The 12,201-nt window shown below is 50.7% G+C and overlaps 2 protein-coding genes across 8 annotated transcripts in view; one reads left to right on the plus strand and one right to left on the minus strand.

The window, feature by feature from the left end:
• Positions 1–2,269, plus strand: part of KANK4 (KN motif and ankyrin repeat domains 4) — a 22,871-nt gene extending 20,602 nt beyond the window's left edge. For all 5 annotated transcript variants that reach the window (XM_057370393.1, XM_057370397.1, XM_057370395.1 and 2 more), the window contains exons 9-10: positions 80–280; positions 863–2,269. In XM_057370393.1, coding sequence (XP_057226376.1) covers positions 80–280; positions 863–943 — 282 coding nt within the window. In that variant the 3' untranslated portion in view covers positions 944–2,269. The remainder of the gene's footprint in view (positions 1–79; positions 281–862) is intronic.
• A 4,460-nt stretch (positions 2,270–6,729) lies between these two features.
• The window catches only part of PATJ (PATJ crumbs cell polarity complex component), a 140,012-nt gene continuing 134,540 nt past the window's right edge, over positions 6,730–12,201 (minus strand). For 2 of the 3 annotated variants that reach the window (XM_057370399.1, XM_057370398.1), the window contains exons 42-44: positions 12,026–12,129; positions 10,398–10,521; positions 6,730–8,443 (exon numbers count right to left, since the gene is read on the minus strand). In XM_057370399.1, coding sequence (XP_057226382.1) covers positions 8,297–8,443; positions 10,398–10,521; positions 12,026–12,129 — 375 coding nt within the window. In that variant the 3' untranslated portion in view covers positions 6,730–8,296. The remainder of the gene's footprint in view (positions 8,444–10,397; positions 10,522–12,025; positions 12,130–12,201) is intronic. The other variant, XM_057370400.1, reaches the window with a different exon arrangement.

The raw sequence follows: 12,201 nt of genomic DNA on the forward strand, positions 1-12,201 counted from the left end.
ATTATCTCTGGGAGCCTGAGTGAGCAGGGCAGTGGGAGGAGGTGGCAGGGGGTGCTCAGCCTGTCCCTGTGACCCGCAGGGAGGCCAGACCGCGCTGATGCTGGGGGTCAGCCACGACAGGGACGACATGGTGCGAGCCCTGCTGTCCTGCCAGGCCGATGTCAACCTGCAGGACGAGGAGGGGACCACGGCGCTGATGGTGGCCTGTCGCCAGGGCAACGCCGACATCGTGCGGCTGCTGCTGGCCCAGCCCGGCTGCCAGGTCACGCTGACCGACAAGGTGAGGCTACACAGCTCCAGGGCGGGGAAAGTCCCCTGGGATCGTGGGTTCCCGGCAGCAATCCCCCACGGGTGGGTTTTGGGTGAAGAAGTGCAATTTCAGTACGTTTTCTAATCAGTGCATCACTGTTAGGAGGGTTCCCCTGTGTGCCTTGTGTAGGGTGGTAGTGACAGCTTCCTGCATCCCAGGATGGGCAGGAGCATTGGTGTAATTATAAAAAAAAAACCCAGATCAAATCCTGGACGTATGGAATCTGCAGAGTTTCACCTTCCGTAAATTAGCAGCGATTAACTCCTCCCTGAGATCGGAGGCTCTCCGTGGGGACGCGTGGGAYGGGGCTGGGCTGGGAGCGGCACTGCCGCGGGAAATTCCTCCTGCTGGCCACAGGAGTTACGGAACTATTTTCGAATTAAACTGTAATTTTATCTGAAACAAGCAGGCGGGCACCGGGGCCAGGCAGAGGCTCAGCCGGGCTGTGTTCGGGTGGGACGGGGTCTCGCTGTGCTGCGGGCAGGAGGTGCAGGGAGGGAGGTTCGGGATGGAGCGGGATTCGGGCAGTGATGCTGCTCCTCTGTCCTGCAGGACGGCAACTCGGCGCTGTCGCTGGCCCACGGGGACATCGCCGCGCTGCTGCGAGCGCATATGGAGCTCAGCCCGGTGTGAGCCGGCGGGGATGGAGCCGGGCTGGGAGCTGGAGGGAGCAGCTCCTCCCGAACAGCCCCGCGGGGTCACGGGCAGGAACCTCCCTGCGTTACTGAACAACCTTCCCTGTGTCTCATCCTCCTCCTTCATCCCTGTCACAAACCCCGATCTGTGCCCAGTGCCACAAACAACTCCAAACTCTCCTGCCCCGCTCCTCCCGGTGTAGATTTGGCAGCCAAAACGAGGGAGAAATGCACATTAGAACGGCAGCACTTACTCTTTTGTAACCTGAGGTTATGGGTGTCCTTTTAATCGACTGCTTAACTGTATCTCATTTAACTTGTAAGTTTGTGTCCTAATATTTATTATCAGCTCTTCTGCGAGTAGTGGCAGGCAGCGATTACTCCGTGTATGTAACAACAAACACAAGCTGGACAGATTACGGAACGCGTAAAATCCTATTTATGTTTGCTTATGCGGGTCTGATGCAAGAATTAAAAATTAATGCTCTAGGAAAATATTTGCCTATGCCAGACCCAAACACACAGACATTGTTTTGCCTGGATTTGGAATTACCATATGGCCCAGATTTTCCCCTAATTAAGTTGGAGCTAACGGGGAAGCGCAGCCACTGACAGGCTCGGCATCGCAGTGGGGCGGAGCAGGGCGTTCCAAACCCGGGAGGATCCCGGCAGATTCCCGTCACAGGGCGTGTCCGTGCTGTCCGAGAGCTCCGAGGAGTGGCTTTGCTGGCAAACGCCTTTTGGAGCAGCTCTCTGCTCGATTTTAACGTTCCCGAGCTCCTCCTGCAGAGCCACGCCGTGATTGAGCTGCTGGAATCGGGGCTCCCCCACCACAGGGTACAGCACCACCCCAAATCAGGGGTTTCCCTGAAATCCTTCTGCTGTTGATGGAGAGGGAGGCAGAGTTCAGGTCCCACTTTCCCAAGCATCCTTATTTTGCTGCATGTGGACCTACTGGATGCTCTCCCTTGGCTTTGGTGGAGATGGAGGGTGCCAAACTCACGTCTCCCTGATCAGCTAATTGCTCTTTCTTTTTGTAGAAAAAGCAGAAGTGAATTCCAGACCACTTTGGTGGTTGTTAAGTCAGTTCACATCCTGATAAAACATCTCTTGAGCTGCCTTGAGCCCCCATCCTTGCAGGGAGGGGAGAAGAGCCCTGACCTCTGTTTTCCATGGAAATCTGCCATCTGCTCCACTTTCTTCCGTTTCTTCACATTTTCACTCCAAAGCATTCACAATCTCAAACTCCTATCTGCCTTTTTTTTTTTTTAATCTGTATCCCAAAATGCAGTTGCCTCCTTTATGGATAAATAAACTGAGTTAAACCTTTCCCTGTGTGTGCTCCTGTCCCCATGGCTGTGACATTCCTAGGGTGATTTCACACCCCTGCACGGCCCCAAACCACTTTTTGGGCTGTTTCTTCAGATCAGTGACCTGCCCTTATCCCCCAGGGATGTCCCTGCACAGACATGGCAGGGTGTGGGTTTTTTTTTTTAGCAGGAATTCCCCCAATTTCTGTAAAATGGGCATCTCTGTCTGGCCCCAGCTGCAAACAAAAAGAGCCACAATACCGTTTTGTGGCAGTTTTCACTGAGWTTTTTTCCTGGCAGCTCTGGATCTGTGTTTGCAGACAAGAACTTGACTCCTGAGGAAGGCGAAAGTTCCAGCTTCAGCAGAAATGTGGGAGATTCTGTGCTAAGGATCAGGGTGGTTTGGGAAGTGCCTGCTTCCTCCTCGATTTGGGGACAGGGAAGTTATTTTTGGGGGGTGCTGCAGCTCTGCAGACTTTGCTGMCTTTCCTGCCCCACTCCAATGCCCCTTTCCCTCCTGTTTCCATCCCTCCATCCCCAGGATGTTCATTTTCATTCCTTTGCCTCAGATTTCCTCTCTGCCCCTCAAACCCTCTGCTCCTGTGCACCCTGAGGGGTCATGGATGGGCTGATGCTGCCCTTGGCATTTCCCAGTGCCCAGATTCTGCTGTCAAAGCAGCAAATCACACCAAAAAAAATCATCTGTGGGATCTCAGTGCCACAAAGAGCCAGCCTTGATTTACATATTCCAAGATCAAACTAAATATAGGAACACAGGCCCAGCGTGAGCCCTGTGCAGCAAACGCAGAYAATGGAGGCACAGCAAGGAAAGGAATGAATCTGATGATCTCCACAGGCTCAGCATCCAGCAGTGGAAGGGAAGGAATGATGAGGAACTTGGCTGAGCATGAAATTTCCACTCTTTTCATGGGCATTTATAGGGAATCCTTTTCTTCTGCTGTGAGAGAAGGGGAGRGGGCTCTGAGGGTCTTGGCTGAGGAACCTTAGAGGTCAGGGAGAGGCACAACACTCACACATCCTCAGCATGAATGGGCAGAGAGGATTGGGAACATCCAGTGTGGACAAAAGAAGGATCCTGGAGTGCTCAACGCCCCTTCCAGGCCCTAATGTGGCTCCAGGAGAGCTGGAGAGGGACTGGGGACAAGGGATGGAGGGACAGGACACAGGGAATGGGGTCACACTGCCAGAGGGCAGGGACGGATGAAAAATTAGAGATAAATTCTTACCAGTGAGGGAGGTGAGGCCCTGGCACAGATCCCTGGAGGTGTCCAAGGCCAGGCTGGATGGGGTTTGGAGCATCCTGGGACACTGGAAGGTGTCCCTGCCATGGTAGGGGTGGCACTGGATGGTGTTTAAATTCCCTTCCAACACAACCCATCCAAAGAAAACCATCTCCCTTTAATTTGATCAGCAGCCAGGACCTGCCCCCTCAGCAGCTCAGACAGCAGCACTGCAGCAGCTCTCAGGAGAATTTAAAATTCTTAGAAGAAACAAATGTTGTGACAGATTTATTTGCTGCAGGGGCGCTGTGTGGGGCACAGTGACTGCTCCTGTGCTTTGGGGCCTGTGGGGCCCCTGTTCTGACCCCACAGATTGCTGTGGAAGGGCCAATTTGCCCTATTTTTGCCAGAATGGAAGGCAATTAGCAGCAGGAGCGAGCTGGGCCATGATTTCCTTCCCTAGAAAACCTCCTGTCACCGTGTCTCTCTTTTTTAGCGACCATATATATCCCTAGGGAAAAGGCCAGAAAAGGCCGGCTCACCGTGTGGGAGTTTGTCTTTCCCGGGCTGGGCTGAGAAGGTGGAGAATCCTCAGAACATCTCTGTGGGCAGTTCCGGCAGCTGAGGGCTACAGAAATGCAAGATTTTGTCAACTGCTCCATCTAGTGCCGTTTCAGCAGAAAAAGAACAAACCCCGGAGCTGCGCTGGGCCTGGGCCGCTCTCCCGGCCTGCAGTGCTGCCCTGCGCTTATCTCCTCACCCACAACCAGGAATCCTCACTTTATCCTGCTTTTCTCATCCTCAAAAAACAGGATTGTAAAGCTTTCCATGCTCTGGATAACACAACATTCTTTAGGAGCATTTTCCACTGTTAAGGAATCCCTCAGGTTGGATGGGGCTTGGGGCCGCCTGGGATAGTGGGAGGTGTGGATGGGGTGGGATTTAGGAGCCCAACCTAAATAATTCTGGGATTCTGGGATTCTAAATAAAAAGGGAATAAAAAAAATTATGCTGCCATTGCGTGTTTTCCCTTTTTGTGCAGGATTTGGGAGGAAACTCTGCTTCAACCCCACCAGACTTGGGAGGGCAGCAGGGCCCTCAGAGCCCGTGTGGGAAAGGCTGAAAGCAAAGTCAGGGTGATCCTTGTTCCTTTTCCTTTTGGGATGGTGCAAAGCACGATCTCTGGGATTTGCTGCCGTCCCAGAAGGCGCAGCTCTCCCAGGAATGTGATTGTCAGGGAGCAAACACTGCTGAGAAGCAACAATGGCCATGGCAGTGTTCAAGCAGGACATCAACCCAGCCCAATTCCCTGTGAAGGTGATAATGGAATTATGCACCAATGCTCAGCACAATGGTAAAAAAATTTGATGTTTTATACATGTGTGATGTTWAATTAATGAATTCCACTTCTTTCAGCCTGAGGGGCATGAACTCCTCCATGCTGGCATGATCATGTTACCCCACAGGCTCTGTGGATGTCACACTGCCAGGGTGGCAATCGCCATGGGATCAATTCCAGGGAATTTAGGGGTATTACAGTAATTCCTCRTGAGCAGGATAATGGGGTGGAACCCCTCATTCCTCCAGGCTGACCTGCTGTCCTCACCAGCCCACCCAACACCACCACTGGGTGTGGGTCAGCCAAGAAATGCCAGCAGCATTGAGATGGTGATGTCAAAGATGTCCTCGATGCTGTCACTGCCAGTTTCAGGTTATTCCTGGTCTCCCCAGGTGAGGAAGCTGCTGGAGGGATGGTGAACAGCACTTGGCCCTTCTAAAGGAAAGATCCTGACAGCTGAGTCCTCAAACAAAGGCAGGAGAACCCTGAGGACAAGAGGAAACAGAGGAACAGTTGTGCCAGAGGAGGTTCAGACTGGATATCAGGGAAACATCTCACACCACAGCTTTTAACACTGGCTTAAATTAAAAAAAAAAAAAATGCACGACTAGTCACGCAACCGAGCTTTATTCAGAACCTCTGAAGTCATAAAGCATCTCATTTCACCAACACATGTAAACACACAACCAGGAGGTTTCATTCCTTTTTCTCTTGTGCAGAAATAAAAGTTTTAAACCAACCAGAACACCTCCACCCAGACAAGCGTGGTGCAAATGGAATTCTCTGCCTTGGTCCTGCATGTGGAGCCTGGTCACCAGCTTACCCGTTCATTGCACTGTAATTTTTTGGCAGTAGTATAATTCAGACACACAAAGTGCAAATGATAAGAAGCAGAAAATGTTCTCTCTCCTTCCRAGCGATGAGAAGTGCAAAATATTTCAGCCCATAAATTCTGTTATTTATGTTTGTGAACTGTCACAGGCCAACAACCAACCTCGTGAAACCTCACGGATTAAATGTGGCAGCGCCTCGGAGCAGGAAAGGCAGCTACAGAGACACAGGGCGGAGGAATTACTCCCTCTGGCTGAGAAATCCCATACCCTGGGTGAAGGAATTGCTCCCTTTGGCTGAGAAATCCCAAATCCTGGGCAGAGGAATTGCTCCTTTTGGCTGAGAAATCGGAGGAATCGCTCCCTTTGGCTGAGAAATCCCACACGCTGGGCCGAGAAATCCCAAACCCTGGGTGAAGGAATCATTCCCTCTGGCTGAGAAATCCCACACCCTGGGCAGAGGAATTGCTCCTTTTGGCTGAGAAATCAGAGGAATTGCTCCCTTTGGCTGAGAAATCCCACACTCTGGGCCGAGAAATCCCAAACCCTGGGTGAAGGAAATCGTTCCCTCTGGCTGAGAAGTCCCACACCCTGGACAGAGGAATTGCCCCCTTTGGCTGAGAAGTCCTACACCCTGGGTGAAGGAATCGCTCCCTTTGGCTGAGAAATCCCACCCTGGGCAGAGGAATCCCAAATCCTRGTGGAGGAATCACTCCCTTTGGMTGAGAAATCCCACACCCTGGGTGCCTCAGGCACCTGTGCCACCCCAGCAGTTTGTGAGGAATTCTCCCGTGGGGATGTTCCCGTGTCTCTGTGACCCAGATCCCACTCACAGCTCGCTGGGCAAACCCAGCAGGGCACTGGGAATCCACTGGAAATGAGAAGTCTCTGCCAGGCACTGTTAAGGGAATACCCACCAATGGTTCCAGCAGACTAAATGCACTTTGTGATTACCTAAAGTTATGGAAAACTTTCCAAGCAAATAAGGAAAACCCTTTTCCGTCAGAACTAATTGCAGCGTTCCTGTCTCAGTGTAGTTCACCTGGCTTCAGCACCTGTTTAAAATGGGGAAAATTCCACCAAATTACCCACAACAAATGTACCTTTAACATCCCCCTGTGCTGCTCAGTTATTAGACTGCAGATTTTGAATCTTCTTTCCATTTTCCTGGAACTTTCACACAAAATAAGAATACAATTCTGACCCCACCCTCCCTTTTCATTTCTCACAGCTACATCACCATTATAAATTATGCCAAATAGTCCAAATCAGACTGGGTTCCTGCTCCTCTGGATAGAAAGATTAACCCCCAATGCCCTGCACTGCCAGGAATTTGCCTGCCAAACTCATCTGCTACATCACTAAAGCCACGGCCACATAATCACTGCAGGGTGGCTGGGACATGGAATGAAGTTGGGAACTTTTAGCTGAATGTTCCTGCACACCCCCTCCACAGTGGGACTGACCCAGAGTGGGAGCAGCCTTGGGATGGCTCCTCGTGGGCTTCAGACCCCAAAAACTTGGTTGGGGGTTTCAACTGAGCTGGAGGGAACTGAGGAACATCATCCTAAACGGCTGCATCTGGCTGTGGGATGCCTGATGTTATCCCAAAGTGACTCTGCAGCCCTGAGAGGGGAGCATCCCCTGCGACCCATGAAAGCCTCTTCCTGCACCACCTGATCCTGGGGGCACTCTGGAAAATGGGAACCAATTTGCTGGTCAGGATGAGCCTCATCGAGCCGGAGGGATGGCTCGCTGTCACTCCTGGAATTATAGGATCCTGTTCTCAAAACAAACTTTTTGTCTTCATTAAAGTTTSCAGATGAACGATGCTGCAGCTTGGCACGACAACAACTGCCTTTGTACGCGACATGCCCGACACACATCAGCACATTTCTTCTTAAAAAATAGAATTAGAACAGAATGAGCTATGCCATTGTTGTTCATGCTGCCTAAATATCTGAAAAGGCCCAAACGTTTTAAAAGCCTAAAAAAATAAATTTCCCTCTCCCCCCGTTTATTTTTCATGCTAAAGGCTGCAAATTGACACATCACAGTAATTACCTCTGACTGACTCGCACAGACCTACCCAAAGAGATAAACATGAGAAGTTCACATTTGACTATCAGGCTGACTGTGCCGAGCACAAATAATTTCCCAGAGGAGAATTTGATATTTCATCATTTGGAACAGCGGTAATTTAATTACATTGCTAATGTTTTCTGGCATACTTGAAAGAACAATTAGCATAAGTAAATCATGAGTGAGATGACAAGTCACTCGGCGTTTATTTCTGCCCGTCAGATGGGATCAGCCGATGATCTGAATTCTCTTTTGTGCGCGAACCGATTCCAGGTTCAGCAGCYGCAAGCGGGGCTGGGACCGGCGGGGATGAACCGGCGCCTCCAATAAAGCGGGACGGATCGTGTCCTTTGAAGTTCCTCGATAAACCTGTCCAGAGAAACCCCCGGAGGCACCAGAAGCCGCGGAGGAGGGCGGGGACAGATGCGGGAGGCGGGATGAAGCCGGAGATGCGCGCTGCCCTGCCGGGCGGAGGGGATGCTGCTCCGAGTTTGCCGGGCTCTGCTGGGGCTGGGCGGGGTTCAAAACAAACTCTGCGTTCTGGGATGCTCAGGACAGCACCGTCAGCGTCACCRTGCCCCGCTGGCGCTTCAGGATGGCCACGGCTTGCTCGTGGCTCACGCCTTCCAGCGCCTCCCCGTTGACGGCCACGATCTGGTCCCCGCGCTTCAGCCGTCCATCGTCCGCCGCCGCGCCCTGCAACGGCAAAGATGGGGTCAGCCGTGGCTCTAGAGCCTCCCAGAGCCTGGAATACTGACTGGAGTGAGAGATGGAGCACTGAGAATCTCACTGTCACCCTTCAGGAACCCAGAATGCCACCTGGAGTGAGAGATGGAGCACTGAGAATCTCACTGTCAGCCTCCAGGGCCCGGAATATTGCCTGGAGTGAGGGATGGAGGTCTGGGAACCCCCCTGTCAGCCTCCCAGAGCCCAGAACACTGCCTGGAATGAGGGATGGAGCACTGGGAACCCCACTGTCACCCTTCAGGATCCCAGAATGCCACCTGGAATGAGGGATGGAGCACTGGGAACCTGTCAGCCTCTAGGAGCCCGGAATGCTGCCTGGACTGAGGGATGGAGTTCTGGGAACCCCCCTGTCAGCTTCCTGGAGTCCAGAACACCACCTGGAGTGAGAGGTGAATCACTGGGAATCCCACTGTCAGCCTCCCAGAGCCCAGAACACTGCCTAGAATGAGGGATGGAGCTCTGGGAATCTCACTGTCAGCCTCTCAGAGCCCAGAACACTACCTGGAATGAGGAATGGAGCTCTGGGAATCTCACTGTCAGCCTCTCAGAGCCCAGAACACCACCTGGAATGAGGGATGGAGCTCTTGGGAATCCCACTGTGGCCCCAGAATGCCCACCCTGCCAGCTACACCCCCAGGAAGAAGTGGCTCTTCCCTGGAAAAAGGCACTGGTTCTGGATTTTATAATCTTGGAGTGGCTTCTAAAACAGCATTTAAATGGGCCCCACAACTTAAACAGTGGGGAGGGAGAGGGAACAACCCTGGCATTGCCCCAGACAGAGATGAAGGAATGGCCTTGAGTTGTTTAGATTGAACATCGGGATAATTCTGATCCCCAAAAGGTGCTGAGCATTGGAACAGACTGCCCAGCAGAGACCYCATCCCTGGAGGGATTTAAAATCCATGTGGATGYGGTACTTGGGGACAGGGACTGGCAGTGCTGGGGAATGGCTGGACTTGTGAGCTCAAAGGGTTTTACAACCTGAAAAAAATCCTGTGATGGTCCTGAAAAGCTTCCACAGACCTTTAGAAATGGCCCTTACCCCTACAGAGGCCCCAGTGAACCTCTTTTACCCAAATCCCAAGCCCTGCCTGCCCCAAGGTTGGCTCATAGCTTCTCTTCCTGCCCCACCAGTGACTTCAGGAGCTTTAGGTTCCATTTAGGATTTCTCAGCCTTGCTCACATKGAGAAACTCGCAACCCCAAGCATCAGTTTAAAGCCACAATATTTTAACAACTGAAAATTGTGAAGAGACCGTGTATTTGTGTTTTGAGCYCTGGAAGGARCAGGAGGTACAGCTCTTATGSCTTCAGACWAARCTTTCTCAGCTCCATCCTCTGCCCTGCCACCAGGGCTGGCACAAATGACACCAAGGCAAGCAACTGCAAAATTATTTTATGGGAAGTTTTCCTTTCCTCCCCTCCCATTCCCACAACTCCCCTCACGTGGCCATGCCATGGTTCTTCCCCAACCCCCTGCACCTGGCAGGGACCCCCAATTCCCCCAGGGCTGGGATCCCAGATGAGCTGATTCCCATTTTTTCACCAGGACACAGCACCTCCCTCCTGCACAGCAGGGTAAGGGTGCCTGAGATCCCTCCTGGAAATCTCTCAGAGATTTAGGGACAGAAAACCGCCTCATAAATATTTTAATGGACAAACCCAAGTTTTCCAAGCCCACAGAGTGATTTTGCTGAGACCAAGTGTCCTGTTTCATCCATCAGGAATATGAAATAGGAGCCGAGGAGCCAGCTGTGAGTTCTGGGCCCACTAACTCACAGCAGCCTACTCAGACAGAACATTTTGCTTTCTGCTATATGATATATTATTCCAGACAAATTTGAGGTTTATTTTTAAAGATAATACAGGAAAAAAAAGGGGAGAAAACAAAAAAGAAAAGATACCTTGGCAAATATAGTCTTGACATAAATGGGCAGGTCTCCATGGGGACTTCCATACCCCCCTACAATACTAAATCCCAGTCCATCAGAGCCTTTCTCCAAAGTAATAATCTTAGGTTGAGGTGCTCTGAAAACACAATAAACATCACTTAGATAAGCAATGTCTGTCTCTGGGGAYTTTATGCAGAAGTAACACTCAGAGAGACATTTATCTGTCATGAGTTTCTCACACAAACCATGAACATTCCTGCTCTGGAACATTCTTGCCAAGCCCCGAGGTCAAAGGTTGCTCTGTGTGCTCCAGCTCCTCCTTGGGATGAAATTTATTTTTAATAAATTATATTATTTTATATTCTATCATAGCCACATCCCTGTGCTCACAACCCCAGAGCTCATCCCTTGGAGCCTGAACTCTTCAGGGGGTTTCTCTGCCTACGCTGAGCAAAGCAAGATTTTTTTTTTTTTTGGTGGAATTTAGGCCACTCATATGAATATATCCATCTCAAATCCCAAACCAGTAATTTGTACACATGGTAGAAAAAACTGTTGTGGGTAAAAGGTGGTCAGACATTGGCACAGCTGCCAGGGCAGTGGTGAGTCCMCATCCCTGGAGGGATTTAAAAGYTGTGTGTTTGTGGCACTTGGGGACACAGGGCAKGGGTGGCCCTGGCAGTTGGAGYTGATGATCTGARAGGGTTTTTCCAACCYAAACYATCCCATGGTTCTGTGAAAGCCACTCCCACCTGTCTAAAGGTGCAGCCCAAGCTGAATAATACCCAGACATTTTTTAGGACTGACCTAATTCTGCTTCGTATTTTCACTTCCAGATTTCCCTACAGCTTTGATATGAAAGAATAATACAAATCCTTTGGTAAAGCATGCAGTTCTCCTTTGAGAGCAGCAACAAAACCAGCATCTCACATTGTAAAACCAAAGAGTGCAGCAAAAGTAGCTCAACTTTTACACTCAACCCCCCAAGGCAAGGCAGCAACTCGCATCTCAGCTTCTTAAAATAAATAAAATGAGCCAAAGAATGAAAATAGAGAACTTAATGAAGATGAYGAGCTAAAATGGAGACCAAATGAATTTCAGAATGGGAACTGGGATGCTACAGGGTGCCCCTGAAAGGCTCATAGAGGATCATGGCAGGGTTGGATGTCCAGCTTCCATCACACACACAAGCAGGACTTGTTTTAATTGKATTTTTTYGAATTGTAAAGTTAAAAAGATTCAMAGGACAGRGGAAGTGCTGGGACACRTTGTGAAAGGTGTTTTTAACACCTCCTGCATCAGTCTGCCAATACCAAATTATTACAAATTGCTGTGATCAGAACTCCTTCCAGACAGGGGCAGAACCACCACATCAGCACATTAGGGGAGAAAGGGGGTATTTTTCTCTCGAAAACACCCAGAAATAGTGCTTGAAAACACATTTTGTGCTTATTGACTCAAACAATTTCTGTCAGCAGGCGAAGACAGGCACGAGCCCATCRTCACCTTGGGGATGGTCACGGGGTTTTCATTTCAAAGGTGATGGAAAATCAAAGAAGAGAAGCAACAGGAGAGGYCTCCTTGCACCATTTCCCTTGCCCAGAAATCCACCCCAGATGTGCAGGGGAGCAGGAACTTACTCGGGATCCTCGGAGGGATGCTCGGAGGGCGCGCTCAGGCTGCAGCCCGTGGACATGCTCTCCAGCTGGCTGGCAATGGCACTGATGTTGGTGTCAGCCACCACCTGGGCAGGAGGGAGGCAAGAAAACACCATTTGGAAAATCAGCAGAAATGGCACAGTCTGATGGTTTGATGA

The sequence above is a fragment of the Malurus melanocephalus genome, unplaced genomic scaffold (genome assembly GCF_030028575.1).
Source record: "Malurus melanocephalus ecotype Western Australia unplaced genomic scaffold, MMel_1.1 scaffold_125, whole genome shotgun sequence".
Lineage (NCBI taxonomy): Eukaryota > Metazoa > Chordata > Aves > Passeriformes > Maluridae > Malurus > Malurus melanocephalus.